Genomic DNA, 19,793 nt, shown 5'->3' with positions numbered 1-19,793 from the left:
CGACTCAATCTGGAGGACTTGAGTTATCTCGCTTCGAGGGATAATATTGAACCAAGCGGAACATTCTCCGTCGCACGGTCTCAGCTCAAGACTCCCACGTCTTCTGACCGGGCACGGTCTTCAGCAGAGACTTCTCCAGGATTACGCACAACTTTTACGCACAACCGCGGGGACCTGCCGACGAACGGATCTCGATGCACTGTCACCTGCAGCACGGACTTCACTACAATCTGTGTTCTCACAGTTGTGATTATGTTAATTGAGGGAAGTGCAGGAATGGGTGAAACGATCCGCTCCATGCTCTGGTGAAACGAGACCAAACCACGGATATGGGAACTTGCCTGGAACAGCGAGCTGTTCAGGGTGCCAAAATGAGCTTTAACTACCAGAGCAGGAGGATTTTACAGATATTCTTTGCAACTATTACAACAGTTTTCACACAAGGTAAGTGACCTAGAAGTACTTGTTTGAGAATTGGGATGTGTTTAAATCTAAACTGTCCACCAGGGATAAGGACACGCAGCGTCTGCTGCCAACGTGAAATTAATTAACCTGAAGCTTTATGCGGCTATATCACTGTTTCATCATTCATACCGTGTATGCATTTACTGACATCAGCTGAAAACCAATGAGCTGTTAGGCTGAGCTGTAAATGTAAATGTCACTGATGGGGGGGGGGGGGGGGGGGGGGGGCATGCCAACAGTAAAACAGTCTTTTCTAAATGCGTAAATAATATATAAATGTCCTAATTTGTGCCACAAACTTATATCTTACTCCACAGGGAAACAGCTTTCTAGTGAGCCAAAAAAATAGCATTTATGTATTGTGGCAAAGGGGTCTGACATCAGTGCGTGTGATATTCATCATTTAGGATGGAAATCGGTTTAAATCAGAGTAAAATGCTTGATGGGTTTGTATTACAACTTGAGCCACGCCTTGTAGTTTAGTACTTTGCTTTCCCTGAAAATCGGGGTAGTCAATTTTCACACAGCAAACAAGAAGCAGAAAACCTAAATTCCCATTTTTTATAATTTAAAAAATCACATCACAAACACATTTACTATAAAGTCTTCATCGATGGCTATTTCCAGGTAATGATGGTGGATGATAGTAGATACAAGAATGATAACACTTGAGAAATTGTGATAAATAAGATTTTTTTTAAGGCAGCTTTAGGAATCTCATTGAACATAGCAATCGCTACCAATCACTGCAAACAGCTTAAGCCTCCCCCTTCTCCCCATCTGCCTGTTTTCTCCACCATTTCACACCCTGTGCCCTTGGGGCATTACATGCTGTGTGATCAGAGCATCATTGTGTATGTTTTAAAAGCATTTAATGTCAGAAGAGAACGTAAAGAGTACAGTTTGACCATGAGATCTGATGAAAAGTGCTGTTGTATAACTTTTGTTTTGCAGCTCCACTCTTGTCAGCACATAATTCACTCTCATGATATAAAATAAATGAAATAACAGGAAATCAGCAAAAGTCTGGCCGGCAGAACAGAAATATAAAAAGACGGAACAGTTTTGAACGCTACATTTCATCATTTTCTGTAAATACATCATGCTCATCACAACCCTGACATTTCAGAGCATGTGTGTATCTTTGTGGCTTTTCATTTAATTGGGATCGTGATTGCATTCGGTGCCTGTAGCAGCCACCACATTGCAATGCTTATATTTGATGTTGGACCATGGATGAAAGTTTTTCTCACTTTCTAGATGACCTTTGATAACTAACGACAACGCTGTGTGATATTCTCTTCTTTTTTTACTAACAGCTTACCTTTCTTCTCCTGTGAGCTACTTTTTTTTCTCCCAAGGTATCTGCTCGTGGCTTAACCCTTGTGTTGCCTTCTGGTCATTTTGACCCGAATCAATATTACACCCTCCCCCCGCCTTCGGATTAATTTGACCCCATTCAATGTTTAATGTCGGTGTTCTTTCGGTAGTCAACAAACAAACATAAAGTGCCTCACACTTAAACTTGGAAAACAATATTAATTCAAATAATTTTCTGGAGGTTTTAATTGCTGGCGTCAAATTGAACCCAAAGGGTAAAATATGTTAGTAAATATAAAGGTAACAGGAGGGTGAAACATTGAATCGGGTCAAAATGACCCATAGGCGGGGGGAGGGTGTAATATTGATTCGGGTCAAAATGACCCGAAGGCAACACAAGGGTTAATGTCTCACAAAATGCTCACACCTTTGTATTTAAGGACCTATTTATCAGCAAGGTGTCAGATCCTAATGAGAGTTGTTGGGGCTTTATAAAAAAGTAGATGTATTGGAAAGGTCAGCCAGTCAAAAGATAAAAACAAAATTTCCTAACATCAGTCGTAAAACAGAGGGTGTTGTCTCCTACAGGTGCTTAATTAGTTTTACTAGCATTAAACCTTGCCAACATTTTCTTATTTTAAAGTATTCACTATCAGTGTATTGCTAGATATTTGACCCATAACACCAACAAAACTATTTGATCAAAAAATCCTCCTGAACTTTCATTTCCTGATTAAAATGCAGACATCCATTGTTGTCCTCTGAAATGCTATTGGGAATCGACTCACTTCTGCAAGCTGTTTTGCACATATGGTAAAAGTCATTACTGCACATTAAAATTCACAGTGATTCCTCAGCATTATAATAGACTAGAACAAAGATTGATTACGATTGGAGGAATAACACTCAAAGACAACCACTTTGAAAAGAAGTTAGCTGACTATGAAAATATTTTAATATAAAGCCTTGAGACAAACTGCAGGGCAAAATGTAGCTCACTAGATACCACAGTGTTATTTTACATTTTTTTAAATTAAAACTGGTGATGAGGAACATTATTTTAAAAGTCTTAATCCCAATAGACCACAGAACAAATGCTACTCTGCTACTGACTACCCTTTTCTTAGTAAAGTGTTGACTTTCCGTATTCATTCTAATGCATGGCAGTGAAGCCCTCATTGCACTGGATTTGCTTCATACATGTGGCCAAGCTAGAAACACTGAGGAATGTTATACTCACAAAGTCACATATCCATTTTAAAAGACAATTTGTGCTTGAAGTTTATTCTCTGCAATCACTCAAAGGAACAGTGAAGGTAGTTTCAAATGAACAACTCCAAAATCTAATTTCCAAAGGGAGCATTTTCATTTGGACACAGAGATGGATGAACAAAGATTTGATCAACAACATTTGACTAGAACCTTGCCATCAAGGGAATGCCCCCCCCCCTCCTGGAGTTAAGTACTTAACCTACATACTGTAGAAAAATAAAAAAATGAATCAACAAGGCAAGGCATTGGAAATGAGCAGTCTTGGAGAGGTGGCTTTTAGAGGCTGTTGTAACATCTGCGTGGCAACACTGATGCTTTCTGACTCAGCCAAGGAGGAAGAGTGATTTGAGAGGCTGAAACAGCTGGTACAGTGGATTTGCTCTCATGTTTTCCAGTTAAGGGCATACGTCTCATCATGTTGAGAGAACCATAGAAGTGTAGTTTTGCTTACATTGGCTACACAATTGTGGCAAAGGAGAAGGATTTGAATCTCTTACCTGTCTCATGAATGAGAAAAAAAGGCAGCATGCCTGAAAAGTCTGCTACCAAGTCGATGTGTGCTTTGTAAGCCTGAGATTTAAATGGGCTACTTTTGGTTTTCTGACAGGAACAGCATGCGGAATAACAAGAAGAGCACAGATGACCCATCAAACCCAACTGTAAAAGGATGAGCTTGCATGTGAAGTAGTCTGTTGGCACATTGGCAGTGCATCCTCGCTCCAGGAGCCAGTTTATAGTCACTCCATACCAGAGCTGCTGCCAGCTCTGGTATTAAATAGCACATCTGTCGCTGTAGCCATTGGTAGGCCAAGCCAGGACAGCCACGTTCCCAGATTCCCAGGTTCCTGCCTCATGCAGTGTGTCGCCCATCAGCAAACACGACTGTCACTCTTGTCTGTATGTGAAAGAGAGAGAGAGAGAGAGAGAGAGATGCTGTTGTCTTCTTACGATGGCTGCTGGGTGACAGTTTAGTCGTTGCTGTGTCAACTGTCAGACCATCATGACAGGCTCTTTGCCAGGGTGGATGAGTGAGGATCAAAAGCAGAAGAGGCCATGATGGACGCACTAGATGCCATCAACCATAAGGGACATGAGGACTGATATTGACACATAGAAGCTTCAAAATGTCCTTGTTAAATAACAATAAAGAATTGAGGCACAGTCAACTCTCTATCTGGCTACTTCTGTTTGAAATTGACAAATACAACTGATGCAAGTTTACTGAGATATTATCCCTTTGTCAGACATGGTTAGCTTTGCTGTTCCAGTGGGATGATGATTTGTTTTATTCTTAGATGTTACTGAAGCTGTTTTTCTACCATGCTAATGGTGGCTCCATCCATTTTGTTATAATCTGCAAGGTAAACACCAGTGTTTTTGTCCTTAATTCACAAAGTAGGGCAATTAGCCAACAGATGAAAAGTGCATTCTCAGGTCAGCAGCTATAATCTTCATAATTCTATCCAAATGGACGTTTAATGAGGACACATCATGGCCTGGTGACCGCGGTTCATGTCCACTGTGACAAACACTTACCATTAAGCTTTTGAACCAGATCAGAAAATATTTATGCTGTCGGTTTGTTTTCATTCACTCGAATAAAAAGATAATTCTATGCACTTGTGGTCAGTATTTAACAGGCAGCCAGTAATCCTTGTGATCATTGTCCTTGTTTACTGTCCAACACAAAGCAACCCATGCAAACATCACATCTGCCTGAATGACAGACAGATACATTTTCAGATGTATCTCAGTTTTAGTTAGCCTAATCGTTTTATTAGGATCTGGTAATTTACTTTACAAAAAACAACAACATAAAAACACAAGAATGTGTTTTTCTTGGTGGATCTAATCCCAGTTTTGAATAGCTGAACTCAACCGTGTGCCTAATATATCAGATCCACCTTTCCTCCCGAAGCTGATTATTCATGTGAGAGGTGAAACTGGGACAATGTATGGGACAGGAAATATAAATCCATTTTAAGCTTGATTCACTTGACACTCCATTTCCATATCAGTAAACATGTTGAAAACTAAATTATATTGGAATGAATTAATCACTTTTAGTATTATCTTTCTGTGACATGTTAAGTTATCTGGGTATTATTATTTAGGGACTGTACACATATTATTATGGGTATTGTTATTCTGCTTTTGGCTGAGAGGGGGGTCTTGTATTTAATAAAAACATATACTATATACGTATACTATTTTATTTTAGCTGCCCTTTGCAAATGTTATTAATAATTTGTTAAATAGTAAGTCTAAAAGACAACATAAACGTATGTCTCCGTATCAGTTTTTTTTATAATGTGTAAATTGTGATGCACATTAGAAGTTCTATGAAGAAATTAAGATTCAAGTTGCGGAACACGATAGAAGAAGTTTCACCAATGTAACACTTGGATTATTTTGTCTCACTGAAGAGGTTTCTAATACAAGAAGAGGTTTCAAAATACATTCTGATATCACTGAGGAGGCCTCGTCACACCAATTGTTTCTGTAAGACTTTCACCAAGGTCACCGAGTTCAACTTTTCGTTCCCAGCCTCAGAAACTAAAACACTCTTACACTTCCCTTCTTGTAATTTAAATCATTCCATGTATGTGCTCTGGATTTTAAGGTTAAGCTGAGAGGTCTTTGAGTGTAATACCTTGATGGGTCACTCAGTTGATCAGTTGGCCTTGGCTGACTTTTTATGCTCAAGTGTTCCTGGTATTTTTCCACAGTACTTTAATTCCTTAGTAATGTTTTTGTTTCAACTAAAATGAGTTGCGTAGAAATATGGTATTATTAGATATTGCCATGGCGTTTAACCAGCCTTCCAATTAGGGAGGGCGGCTGTAGCTCAGTGGGGTAAGGGGGTCGTCCTGCAACCCCAAGGTCAAGTCAAAGTGTCCATGAGCAAGGCACTGAACCCCCAGTTGCTCCCTGGGCGCATCACTGCGGCCCGCTGCTCCCTAATAACTCAGGACGGGTTAAATGCAGAGAATGCATGTTGTTGCCTGTGTACCTGTACTCTGTGCAATGACAATAGATTGAATCCAATTTCCTAATTTATCTTCCAGATTTGAGCAGTAAAGAGCTGACGGACAGTAAGAGCCCAGTGCCTTTCCCTGTCTTCTTGCCGGTCAACTACGAGGTGCGAGATGCTGATTACCTCTTCCTAAAGGAGGCTGGCCAGGACTTCATGAGGAACTCCAGCATGCAGAGTCACACGCAGCCCTTTGTTATCTTAAGAGCCAGCCGGCAGCCAGCTGTCAACGCCAGCTACAGCACCATGTCCACGGAGAAGCTGGTGCCTCTAGATCTGGTCCAGTCTGTTCAGCTTTTTAACGCTCCAGAGGTCTTCACCTTTAACTGGAAAATCCAGGCCTTTGTGCTGACGCCTCGGGTTTTCTCATCCAAGCCCAAAGTCCGGGTGCTCTTCTATGTTGCGGGGAGGGACTGGGACCGGGGAGCAGGATCCGTGGATGAGCTCCCGTGTGTGAAGGTGTTTGCTTTCTGGCAGACCCAGGAGGTGAGGGGTTCCTGTGCCATGGGAGGCGACAGAGGAACCTGCATGGCTGAGCTGGCTCCTGCACTTGGCTGGTTTGCCGCGGGGTCCGAGACCAGCAGGGAGCGGCAGGACCCGACGACTGGGAACCCTGTGGAGCTGTACTACCAGGCGCAACCCAAAGTCAATGGGAAGTGCGATTCTGTTGATGGAAGTCGATGGGGTGGCTCACAGCAGCAGGCAGCGGAGTTTGTTCCTGTGACGCCCCTGCAGAGGATCGGCAGCGTACGTCTTCTGCAAGTGCCGAAAGGAATGGCGACGCTTTCTCGACTGAAGCTCGGCAACGCCGTCGTCATACGGACGTCCTCCAAGCCGCTGAAGAAGACCGACATCGCCACCTTCTACATACTCATGGCCAGCTCTGCTCAGCTGACGAGCTTCACTCTCAGGTAAGACGGCGTCTTCTGCCGCCTCACAGTTTGACCGGCTGTCGTGTAAAAATACATTGCAATACACAGAGGTGAAATACTGCCATCACTTCAGAGGGCTCGGCAATTTCAATGTAGTCCAAATTAATTGGTTAATTATAATTCAATGCAGAGAGATGGTCAGTAAAGTATTATTCCTCTTGCTTCGTACTTGCGCACATCCTGTGCGATCAAACATGAGGAATATTAGAGGAAATGAGATTTAGCATGGATTATGGCAAACGATAAGAGGTTTGCTGTCTTTCAGAGAACTGGAGATTATTTGAGTTTCAGTGAGCACAGCCCAATGCCATGAAAGGCTGCTTCAAGAGCGGAACTCATCAAGGTTGACATGGATCAAATGAAATCACGTGGACACCTGTGACTCATATCTGCTCTGCTTTAAAGGGTATGCCCGGGATCTCTGGTAATTCAACACACTGCTACTAAATGTATGAAGATCCAGAGGGGATTACCAGAATATCTCAATTTAATTTAAGACTCTGTGCTTCCTTTGCAAAGCAAAGTGTTCTTGTTTGACTGGAGAAGAGAGCATTTGTAGCCCCATCTCAAAGCAGCAGTTATTCCTCTGGAGGTCTCTGTGACCTTCTCGGGAACATAAGATAATTGTATTAAGATTTAAAAGAAAACTCAAACGGTATATATCCTGGGAATGAATGCCGAAACAACCTGACTTGTTATCCAGTGAAGCAGAAAATACAAAAAGAAAGACTGTGTTCCCGTGGCTTTCTCTCAATATGTCAGTGTGTTACTTCTCTTTTCAAGGTAAAATGATGCAACATGGGGGATTGGCACCTCAAAAGTGGATGTGAATTACATGCCTCCATTTGGCTCTCACTGCTTCATTGTTGGTTTCCATGGTCATCCGCGGCCGAATGCCTTTTATTATCATCATCCAGACGGAGTTCAAACAGAATCACGTTGCAGCATAGCGAGATTTGTCGAGGTTAGCTGTCAGAGCGGACAAGTAGAGATTTACGCAAACTTGATTAGAGACTATTTTTTTATTATTATTCTAGACACTATCCGCTTTACTTCAAGCCAGTGAAGGATGGCCTGTCAGGAGGTATGAAATATGTTGTCTCGGTTATTCATTTGGTTTGTGTGTAGATTTAGATCATGAGTATAGTATGCCATAAATCCTTCCATCTTATGGATCTCTGTTTGCCGTTTGTTGGATGATGTCCAGTTCACTGTCCTGACTTAAGAACGGGCTCAACAGGAAAGTCCTTGAAGGCAGCTTGTCTGAAAGTGTGTTAGTTCCTGGATAATAGTTACAGCCGTTTCCGTGTAGATTGAACAGCGCTGTGTTACACAATCAATACTTCCTTGAAAATAAATAATGTGGGAGTTACTTCCATCTTGACTTGCAAATACATGCTTCAGTGGAGGTGAGCCGTTAAGGGGACAGCCATGGATTACTAATTCCCTTCTTACCTGGTTCTGTATTCATTCACTTAGCCAGTCACTTAGTCAGATCAATTGTGAATGCTGGAATAGGTACATATTGATTGAGGCAACAGCTGTGCACGGATGGCCTTGTGTTACAGGTTTCAGAGTTGAGTCTGTAGTCGTCCCTCAACATTTCTCTCAGGTCATTCCATTATCTTCTGGTGGAACAAAATAAAACAAAGAAACATAATAATGAAGGTGTTTCATCTTGCGTTTTATAAGTTGTCTGGATTTCCAAGAGAATCTGAGAACTGTAATTACAGACCTCTGAATGTATTTGATAGGGTTATACAATGTATTTAAATTATTTAGCTGGCTCCCTTTTGTTCTCTCTCTCGTAGAGACGCCAAATGATACTTTGTGATCTCTGCTCTTCATTCTGCCGCTTTTAATCATTGCTGGTTCAACTAATTTACTCAGTCCCACATGTTTCTGAACAAAAAGCAGATAGCAGAAAGATAGTCTCTCCTCTCCTCTCCTCTCCTTTGCTCTCTTCTCCTCTCCTCTGCTTATGTTTATGTTTGTGTTTATTAAGGATCCCCATTAGTCTACACTGTCGTGGAGACTATTCTTCCTGGGGTCCAGGCAAAAAACATTACAATATAATACAAATACATAAAATGCAGTACAGCATGATCAATTATCACAAAAACACGTAGACTTAGAAAACAAAATTTACATTAAAAGTAAAATAATTAAAAAAATACCTAAATACCTTAAATACCTATATAATAACCTAATCTACTATAATTTCCTTTCTGATTATTGCTGCCTTAAGTTTCCCTTTGAAATCACATTTATTTCTGGTTAGAGTCACATATGAGGGGAGCACATTCCAGTATGCAATGGCTCTGTACATTACTGTTTTCTTAAGTTCATTGGTTCTGGGTAGAGGAACAGTAAAGTGACCACTTAGTGCCTAGTATTATAACCATGTCTCTCATTTGATAGCTGTAAAGAAAAACTGACAGGTTTCTGTGAGGAATACACATTATTTAAAAACAGAATAAGGCTACATGCCAGTCTTTCATCCACCCTCCATGAAAGCTTGGCATGCAGAGCATCCACACTACTCCTAACAGAGCAGTGAAGTGCTCGTCTTGCCGCTCTGTTCTGAGCAAGCTGAAGTTTACTGAGTTCTTGCTTTGATGCACTAGACCGGATAACAGGACAGTAGTCCAGATTTGACAGAACTAGAGTTTGTATGAGGTCTAATTGTTGTATTAGTTAGCAGATGAGCACTCCTTCTTATTGCATAGATACCATTAATCATTCTCACCACTGTATTATTAATCTGAGTGGACCATGACAGTGTTTCGTCAATAGTGACACCCAACAGTTTGACTTCTTTAATCTGTTCCATAGTAGCACCCTTTAAAGAGAGGCGTAATTTCTTATCTGTCCTGAAAGCATATTTAGAACCCATTACCACGCATTTAGTTTTTTAAGACATTCAACTTCAGCTTCCCTGAGGAACTCCACACTGAAGTGTCTCAATATTTGAAAGGGAGCCATTGAACACAACACATTGTTGCCTGTTCACTAAATAGCCCTTAAATAAATCAATGGCGGAATCTTTGAATCCATTCGCCGATAGTTTCATGAGTAGTAGCTCATGATCTATGATGTCAAAGGCTGCACTGAAATCCATAGCTTAGCAATTGATTTAGCTGATAACTGAAGCAGTCTGCCATCAATATTATCAAACCCACAATGCTCTTCTCTCCTCTCCTCTCCTCTCCTTTCCTCTGCTCTCCTCTGCTCTCCTCTGCTCTCCTCTCCTCTCCTCTGCTCTCCTCTGCTCTCCTCTGCTCTCCTCTCCTCTCCTCTGCTCTCTCCTCCTCTCCTCTCCTCCTCTTTCTCCTCCTCTCCTCTGCTCTCCTCTCTCTCCTCTGCTCTCCTCTGCTCTCCTCTCCTCTCCTCTCCTCTCCTCTCCTCTGCTCTGCTCTCCTCTCCTCTCCTCTGCTCTCCTCTCCTCTCAGCTGTCACTTGGCTGGAAGATTGGCATCTTGTTAGGAAGCTTTGTAGTAACTAATCGTGTGTGATGGGCTGTGTCTTTGTAGTAGTGACTTAACTCTGAAATAAGTTATATATTTCTTTGTATCCAATTAACATGGATAAATACACTCAATGTCTGACTGTGGAACGCTTATTTTCAGTTCCCTCGCCCAGCTTATCAGCACATTAACAAGCCCTGTGCAGGTCCTCAACAGCTGTCTGTGTTCTCACTGTCTGAATGTCCCATTAAGCTTTGCTTCATATCCTCTCATCAACATGATGAACCTGTTATTGATGCCGATAGCTGGAGTCAAGGTACATACAAATTTGAGGTCGAATGAGAAATAGAGAAGCCACACCCGTCTGTTCCTGTCATTCTCTGTGAGGGTTTGATAAAGGTCATTGATTGATTGTCACCCATGCGTTTGGTAATTAGGGGATCCCTCTTGTGTTTGCTTAGGAAGTTGACAGGTGAGAAATATGTGCCGACAATTGTTCTTTTGGTTTTCTTCTGGATGAAGCACAATAGTTTGTCTTGTTCTGTGGGTTTTATTTAGACAGCAGTGTAGCAATAAATAAACAATAAACAGGACACTGTGTCAGTGAGCTCTTCAACTCTGGAGCCTAATCATTCATCTGTGTGACAAATAGGACTTTCACAATCTATTTTTAGTGCCGTGGTGCACGCCATCTGGCTGGCGTGTTGGCATGAACGCCTCCCCGGTTCTCTAAACTGCTCCATAAGTCCGATAAACACGTCGCCGGCGGCTGGTGATCAGACTGGCTAAACAGTGTACATTTGCCTGCATAATTAGAGATTGCATCTGTTTCACCGGTAGTACCGCAGCCCCGCAGTGATGCATTCACAAAGCCAAAGATGGTGACACAAATTATATCGGTGAAGCAATTAAAAACCCTATGTACTGTAGCATCTCGATAGCAGGGGATGAAGCTTAATGGGCCAGGCTGTGTAGCTCACACTAGTTAAAAAACCCAACTTTTTTGTATTGTATCAGTGTTTACTTTCTTTTTGTTAGCCATGGCCCTGTGAACAGTTTGCGTGTTAAGTTGCATGTGTACATGCAAGTGAGTGAATAAAGAGTAAGTGAATGAAGAGTACGTAAAAGGTGAAAGAATAGTGCCCCTCATGCCTTGCCTGGTCAGAAGTGAGATGGATGGCAGGTGCAGTACCTGCGAGCTGCTTTTCTCACACGCTGTCAGCTTCAGTCTCCAAAGCTATCCATCTTCTCTGCCCTGGTGCCTCCCCCTGCCAGCTACCTCCTCAGGGCCTTCGAACCAAAGCCATGGACACCGGCCCCCTCTACCAACCACTCAGAAGAAAAACACCTCTTACAATCACTGGGGATTTTCTTTTTTTCCCTTTTTTTTCCACAAAGTGGGCTGAGAGAAGAAAAAAAAAGCTTGAGATAAGTCTATATGTTACTGCCACTTTTTATGAGTTAAACTCTGCTCCACGCAACTCAAAACAAAGAGGGGTTTCATTACAGCAGAACATGTTATTCATAATTCATTACTTGATTAACAGCGATGTCATCCTGCTTACCTCATTGATTATGCCCAGATTATTACAATTCTCTACAGTCAACATTAGTGGCGTAATTCCTCTTGCTTCACCATGATATTCACATTTGTGGTTTTTTGCTGAAACAACTGATTGGATTTGATCCAATTGTATGTACATGTCCCCCTCAGGAGGATCTAGAATAACCAAATAATAATCCAATGATAACCCAATAATAATGCAATCTTTTTGGTGTATGCAAAACCAATGACATTTGTGTGAAGTGCTAATTAGCAAATTTTAACATGATAAACTGGGATGGTTTACATCAGACAATATTATTCCAGTTGCAATGTTAGCATTGTCATTTTGATCAGTTTAGCATGCTGATGTTCAACTTAAGCTTAAAGCTGCTGTGCTTCATGCCATCATGACTGGAGATCAGTGGTTCCCGAAGTGGGAGCGAAAAAATTATAACAGTCAAAATCGTGCACTGAATGTTTCATCTGAGACTTCATGTGTGGCGTATAACTTAAAAGTCAAGTAGAAATTAAAATAATGAACATGTGTCATTGCTTTTCTTCTGTCATGTCCATGGATAACAGGGTGCAACCACTTTCCTCTTGTTATTAGAGAGAACCCTGCACAATAATTCCAATGTGTCTGGACTGTTGGTCTGTGCACAAAAGGCAAATAAAAACCTTGAATCCTTGAATCCTTGAATTATTACCTCATCTTTCATCTTTCCTCACCGGACAGTCTCTTTGCACATTTAGCCCCGGTGTTGTTGGCTCTGCTGCCTCGCGGGAACCTTTAGACTGATGACAACGGACTGGCCACCCCTTTCCCTTCGACATTCCCTCTAATACACAGCAGGCCACACAGAGGAGCGAGTTGTATTCACTTTACCAGAGAATATATGGCTCCTTTTTCTTTGATGAGAAATGCTCCAAGCCAGAGTTGGAATTTTTATTTTGGAAGTTCAGTACGTTTCAGGAGAAACGGGAGAGTTTTAGAGGCTTCGAGACAACTACCTACTTTATGGTAATAATATGGCTATTACATGTCCATACTACAACGTTTCCATTTTAAAATGCATATGTTTTGCCACGTTTCCACTGAGCATCCAAACTACACTGGAGTTATCATTTAGATAACAATGCTGTAACGCCCGTACGGACGGAGGCACTCAGCTGTGTTCAGGACTTTATTTCCCGGCACCAGATGATTCCACCTTCTAGCCTCCTGCTCCTGGTTGAGTTAATCAGATAAATCAACTGCTGTTGTGTGCAGCTGGAATTTAAACTAGCTGTCACAGGGGTTGCAATGGCACAAGATTAAAACCACTATTGAAAAAGACAATTCTTGGTCATCCCTTTATAATTGTGACCTTTGACCTGTGAGCTGTTTGTCCGTTTTAACTTTACAAATGCCACAAGATGAGCCAAATCCATTCTTTGTCAAAGAGATAAAGTTAAAAAAAAAAAAAAAAGGAGGCCTTTCTGTGTATCACTCCTGTTACAGCAGCAACTTCCATGCTGACATCAGTGGCCACTTGAGACTTTCCTTCGAAATGACATGCTGGATGAACGTATACTAGCATGAACAAGGCTGCACACATACAGGCACATGCAAATGTGCACACAAAAACTACTGCAAATCCATTAAGAGCTCATCCTATATATTTCATTTCGGAGTAATTGTGTGTTATTCGTCTCACTGTGCGGACCAGGGACCAATGTCTCCTCTTCTTTTCAAAGTCAAAAAAGTGCTCAGATTGCTGCTGTTCCCATTAGAGATTACACCTCCTCAGAGTTTCATGATGCGCTCAACACTTTGTGTTTATCTCCAAGGTTCAGACTAGATAAACCACACGGCTTTGCATGCAGATGAAAACCAAAGAATGACACAACGTTTTTGTTCTGAAACATTTGAGACAACTTGCCTGAACTGTTGAGTATTTGTGGAGTCTTACCAGAGCGTTGAGATTCATATAAGCAATTCTAAGTGAGAATAGTTCACCATATTGACTATAGGTATTGCTGCAGCAGAGGACTTTTTTTATCTTATTTGTTCACATTCACCTACACTTGAGAAAATATAGCCCAGAATCTCATTGGTTGTTAATATGGGACATTTCACATTTACCACATTCTTGACCTTTTCGTTTTTGACTTCCACAGGGCGACAGTACAGAAAGGTGTAACCTTTCGAACAGCGACACCCAGTAACTCTTTACTGTGGGACATCACTCTGGATATGGCGGCAGATGGAGCATCGCTGTTATTTGTCAGAAGAAAGCTCCCATTGCTGGGAAAAGGCAAGTCTGTTCTCTTCCCATTACTGTCTCTGTGTGCCAGTGTACAGAATGCAATTACATCGCTGTGGTTTGAATGGACAAATAACACTTCAAAAGGAATCGTTCAAGTACTGCTGGTTGTCTGATGAAAGTGACACTAATGTAAAGTATGTCCTGTTAAAGAATATATATACCGTTAAAAAAAAAGTTATTCAGACAATTTCCATCTTTCATGAAAACTCACTTTTTATTTATCAAATGAAAAAAAAGAAAAAATAAAATAAAAGAATAAGACAAACACAACAATAACAAGATAAATAATATTTTATAGTATTAATTTTGTTCTTCAAACTTCAAGCTCAAAGGAAGCCAGTATATAGCATATCATATACTGTATTTTTTCAGTTGTGTTGTAATATAATAATAAGGGTTTTTTTTTCTAATTCTATATTAGTCTTAGCAATTACAAACAATGTACCATTAGAACAGGAGAGATGGGAGTGATAGTTGATATTTCCAGACGTTTCCACCTAGAAGAATCATCCACATTAACAACAATGTATAGTGTGTTTTTTTGATGAATTATCTCTTGAAAAAAAACAGTGCTTTTCTTTGAAAAATAAAGACATTTCTAAGTGACCCCAAACTTTTGAACGGTAGTGTATTTGTCTCTGCCCCTGTTGAGTCAAAAGCAAACCATCTGCGCCCTGCAGGCCTTGTGAATGCTTCCTGCAGAAGCACGCTGCGCCGTATCCCGGGAGATCATCTCTGATTCTCTCTCAGCCCAGGTTGGCTGCAGGTGCTCCTGTAAAGCTGCTCCTTTTACACAGATATTGCTTTTCCCCCCTTTATTGTCAATTTCTCATCTGTAATTTGATTTAAGCTTTAATAATCTCTAAACATTTACCAGCTGTACACCATCAATGCATTCCCAGTTTCCAGTAAGCAAGCCGGGAAGGTTGTTGGAGCAATTCCGTTTGCAAACATAGCATTATAACTATTTACGATACATCTGCAGGCTGTTCTAAATCCAATTCATTGGGCTTTTAAGAAGTACTGCACTATAACCTCACACACAGGGATACATCCTTTCCCCATAAAGGAGCTTAACTCAGATGCCCTTACATTTTGAGTTGAGTGCAATTCGAAGTTAATTTAAGAGTGATGTCATATAAGCGAGGCCCTCCACTCACTGACTATACAGGTCCACTTCCATTGTTCCTTTGTCAGATCATCGTCATTGATATGAGGAGTTTTGTTTACCTGTTACCTACCTACCCATACCTGTCTATCTGTGACCTACCCGCCTCGCTTCGGACTCACTGCCTGAGAGCTTTTCCTTTGTCACATATTATTGAACTGCACCAATCTTCCTGTCCGTATCTATGTTTGGGTCAAATAAGTAAATAAACAAACTTCTTGTCATTGAGTATGAACCTCCTCTGTCATAATTAATCAAGGACAATCAAGGACACGGATGATGCACCAATTATCTCGGAGCACGGCGGTAATGATACATCAGTGTACGATTAGCGTGCTATTGACATCTGCTAACTAACACAACTTTGTGAAACGCAAAAACAAGGCCTAGAGCTGAGGCTGTTAATGCCACACACTTTGCAAGTGTTGGGAAAAATAAAATGTTGATGTGTTAGATGACAAGTGAAGGGACACAAAACCACAAACTCAAAATCACGAGCTGGCAGTAGGCTAAAGGAAAAGTAACGGAGAACACCAAAGTCATGAGGATTCGTGGGCACCATGGCTGGATATAGATAGATATTTCAGTCTGGATGCAAGTTGTGGACTGACAGACCGATGTTGCCATGCCGCGAGCTTGACTGATGAGTCATCATGGGCTTAAAACTGTTCTGCTGACCGTTCAGCCATCTTGAATGCAGCGCACGTTCAGGAGAACACGATTCATGTTGCTGGTGTGCACTTTCATTCTTATATTGCCACTGATGCTTGCCAGTGTCCCTAAAAAGAGATCCACTGAGATTTAACTCAAACAGTAAATGTCTGTGCCTCTAGAGCAGCTAGAAAAAATGCTCCTAAAACTCAAGCCCTAATCTGTGTTTAAATGTTTGGCAAAGCTTGTAAAGAGTAAGTGTCTGCAGCCAACTTTCCGAGGATGAAAAAAAACACACGCTCACATTTCTCAGTGAATTTTGCTTCCATATAATCAACAAGATGAATTCATTCCATCACGGGGATGAATATTTACTTGATTTAAACTCTTAACTTTGTCCGACACTGACTGGTTCGAGGTCGTACAACAATAGCTTCCTTTAAACCGAAGCAGAACACTGACCTTATATGCGGTTGTCATTATTGCTTTGACCTCATTCCATGGTTTTCCCCATTTGGCGTGGATTATGACATTGTTTATCACAACACCTCTTTATGGGTTAACATATTCTTCCACTCAGTCATTTTGGCTAATCCTCTAAAATGTCATGAAGCTAACATAAGTTAACCCCTGCAGTGTGTGCCCTGTTACACCACTCTGGGGATTGCTCTGACTTTTGTCTTGGCTTTAGTGAATAATAAGAGTATTTGCTGTATCTGCATATTAAAGCTTTTTTATCCTCTGTCACAGCAGCTTGGTTTGGATTTTAATATCAAAGCGCTGCTTTCCACAGACAGAGTGGCCACCATAAACAAGTTGTTGTCGCATTATCCCCCGGCAAGCTTCACAAGAGTGAATGAAGGCGTATAATAGCATGGCAGCATCCCTTATCTTATAGATATATGTGTTAATGCCTACTTAAGGGGATCTATGCATACTTATGCGAAGCAAGCATATCTTGTTTTGATGCTTGCATTCCATTATTATCTTTTAATCTCAGGTCTCGGAGCAATATGGTAAATTTATGGAATTACACTAAATCTCTGTCTTGCCCTTAATAAGGGGAAACATATGGAGTACTCGGTGGATTCAGAGAGCGGCTTTTTTTGTACATTGTCGTTGACTTTTGAACCTAATGGAGGATTAACAAAGTATGATTAGCAGTTTCTCAAACTGCTGTAAACAGGCCTGCCTGCACAGCCCTGACGCAGATATGTATAACATACACACACAGATGTAGCAGGTCTGATGTCGACGTGGGTATGTGCATGCTTTTTGGGGTTTTTGTTCACCAATATATCTTTTCTATAGTTCAATACAGTGCCAAGAAATGAAACTCAGAATGCTAACTTGGGCCACAGGAGAACATTGAATCCGTAGATAGGACACTGTGTTCTCTGTGGCATCACTGAGAGGCCATTAGAAGTCACGAAGGCCTATTCTTTGTTGTGTTTGCAGGATGCCGCTGTCCTCGGACCACCTTTTATTCAGTTCACGTGAAAAGGGAAATTCAGCTTTATTCTTTTTGATTTAGCTTGGGAAAATGCCTCCAGAGGCAAAGCCCTCCACGAAACAACAAAGAGGATTGGGTCTTGTCGGAACTGGGATCACATCTCGAGCTTGAATTTTGAGCTGGATATTTCTAAAAATCCAGTCTTCATTTTTTTTCTCCAATAGTTTCCAAACAGTTTCCTAAATATAAAATATTTACATTATTTGCACCACACAGTGAATGAGGTGTTATTGGTGCATTCTGAGCTGTCAATATGTCACCACATCACATTTCTATACCTCCGGTTAGGGCTTAAAGTGATTGAGGATTGCTAAAGTTTGTCTCTGCTCATCCTGGCTGATAACGTGTCCATTCAGTTATCTGTTTTCACATAACATCACGTAGACTCGATGAGCCACAGGTTGAGGTGCAGGGCCCACTGCATAATCACTGCACCTTTCCTTGTCCTCAGACATCTATCTCAACAGGAATGTAACGTGTGTCGACTTAATTGCAAACCCAAATGGTGAACTCATGTATCAGTAGCTGGCTGGGATGGAAAGATTCTCTCTTTCTGCTGCTAATTTGCATTGCCAAGAATTTGAGAAAATGAGATCCCTAACAGTCAAAACACAAATGTGGCACTTAGCCAACCAAATGACGATAACGTGATGATGATGATACAACATTGTGTTGTTTCGATGATTTGCATTCCCACTTTAAGAAAACTAAATATTTGCATATCTGTAACTCTTCCTGCTTCCCACTCAGGCCTGAGAGCAGTCTGCTGGAGGTGCTTCAGATGGACTTTGCGGTGGAGGAGCTGAGCAGTCCTCTCGACAGTCAGGTGATCATATGGAGGCTGGAACTTCCATCTGAGTCCAAAGATGTAGTAAAGACTGAAGGAGCCATAAGGATCTTTACGACTCAGAGAGACTTTGTTGGCCTGGCCCCTCTTGTAATGGTGAGTTGGCTGACAGCTCCGTGTCGCACCTCATCACTGTTAAAACCAACATCGACGTTACTGACAGCGGCCTTCCCAACGCCAACACCATCCTGTTGAGCGCTGGTGCATGAAACGATCCTAAAATGCACTTTGCTCTGATCCATTCTGGTTTGCATCCAAAAAAGGCTGGATATGCTGTGGACTTTTTAGTAAGTGGGTTCTATTTCGAGCAGAGAGCGACCTTTAGAGGGACTGTCACCTAGCTGATGTGTCTCTTCTGTGTTGTTCTACTCGGTTCTGGCGTGCAATAGTAAGAGTGGGCCTCTTTATCATACCTCTATAATTAATCCATGATACAATCCACACCACTAAATATGCAACACTACACGAGAGTTTACACCACTGAATATTGAGTTACGTGCCACCTGCAGTCGGGGACATCTTAGCATGCCATTGTTTGCAGGAATGACAATAACAACCTGTGCTACACTGAGACCACCATGTTCTGTTTCTTAGTATCGATTCCATCAAATATATTTTATACAATTAGTATTTCACTTTATGCTATACATGGGCAGCAGGGCGCTGGATGTCCAGTCTGCTGCCTTTCCATCAGACTGGTGCCCGAGTGCCTGACCTCATGAGGATACACTACAGTATCCTGATTCGTGAATTTGACATGCTTCATCTCTCTTTTGGATGAGAAAGCTGACCTCAGGCAGAGGGCCAAACACGAGGAGATTTGATGGTTGGCTCGAGGGGACATTAGCACTGACTGATCACTCGTAGCGCAGCTCTGTGAACTCCATCGAGTGCCGCTGCTCAAGACTTCTATATATTGGCGAAAGCCTCCCTGACACAGGCTTCAGATCTGTTTCACAGTGGACAGACACATCATATCCATCTGCTTCATTTTCGTTCTGAGTGGCCAAGCTTCTCTTTAAATTAGGTTCAACTGATCATTCACAGAACTTGAGCTGGCTGCGCTCCACTGCTCTCATACGAATTTAACACACGTATCCATCTGTTCCATTTCCATGCTTTGGTTATCCATGCGTGCATACAAATCAGAAATATACTCGCACATTACAGTGCTAACAATGATTCATACCAAGTTTTTACAAAACACGTCCCCACTTACCATGCAAGTGGCTGGAAACAAAGACACAAAAAACCAACCCGGCGTTAAGG

At 41.6% G+C, this 19,793-nt stretch overlaps 1 protein-coding gene across 1 annotated transcript in view; it reads left to right on the top strand.

Annotated features, from left to right (window-relative positions):
• Positions 1-356: 356 nt before the first annotated feature.
• Positions 357-19,793, top strand: part of LOC130196465 (transmembrane protein 132D) — a 27,421-nt gene continuing 7,984 nt past the window's right edge. Inside the window, 5 exon segments of the mRNA XM_056418641.1 lie at positions 357-444; positions 6,126-7,002; positions 14,197-14,285; positions 14,288-14,333; positions 18,428-18,620. Coding sequence (XP_056274616.1) covers positions 372-444; positions 6,126-7,002; positions 14,197-14,285; positions 14,288-14,333; positions 18,428-18,620 — 1,278 coding nt within the window. The 5' untranslated portion in view covers positions 357-371.

The sequence above is a fragment of the Pseudoliparis swirei genome, chromosome 7, assembly GCF_029220125.1.
Source record: "Pseudoliparis swirei isolate HS2019 ecotype Mariana Trench chromosome 7, NWPU_hadal_v1, whole genome shotgun sequence".
In the NCBI taxonomy this organism is placed as follows: domain Eukaryota; kingdom Metazoa; phylum Chordata; class Actinopteri; order Perciformes; family Liparidae; genus Pseudoliparis; species Pseudoliparis swirei.
Note: the sequence above shows the minus strand (reverse complement) of the source record. Positions and strands in the feature narration are given on the sequence as shown.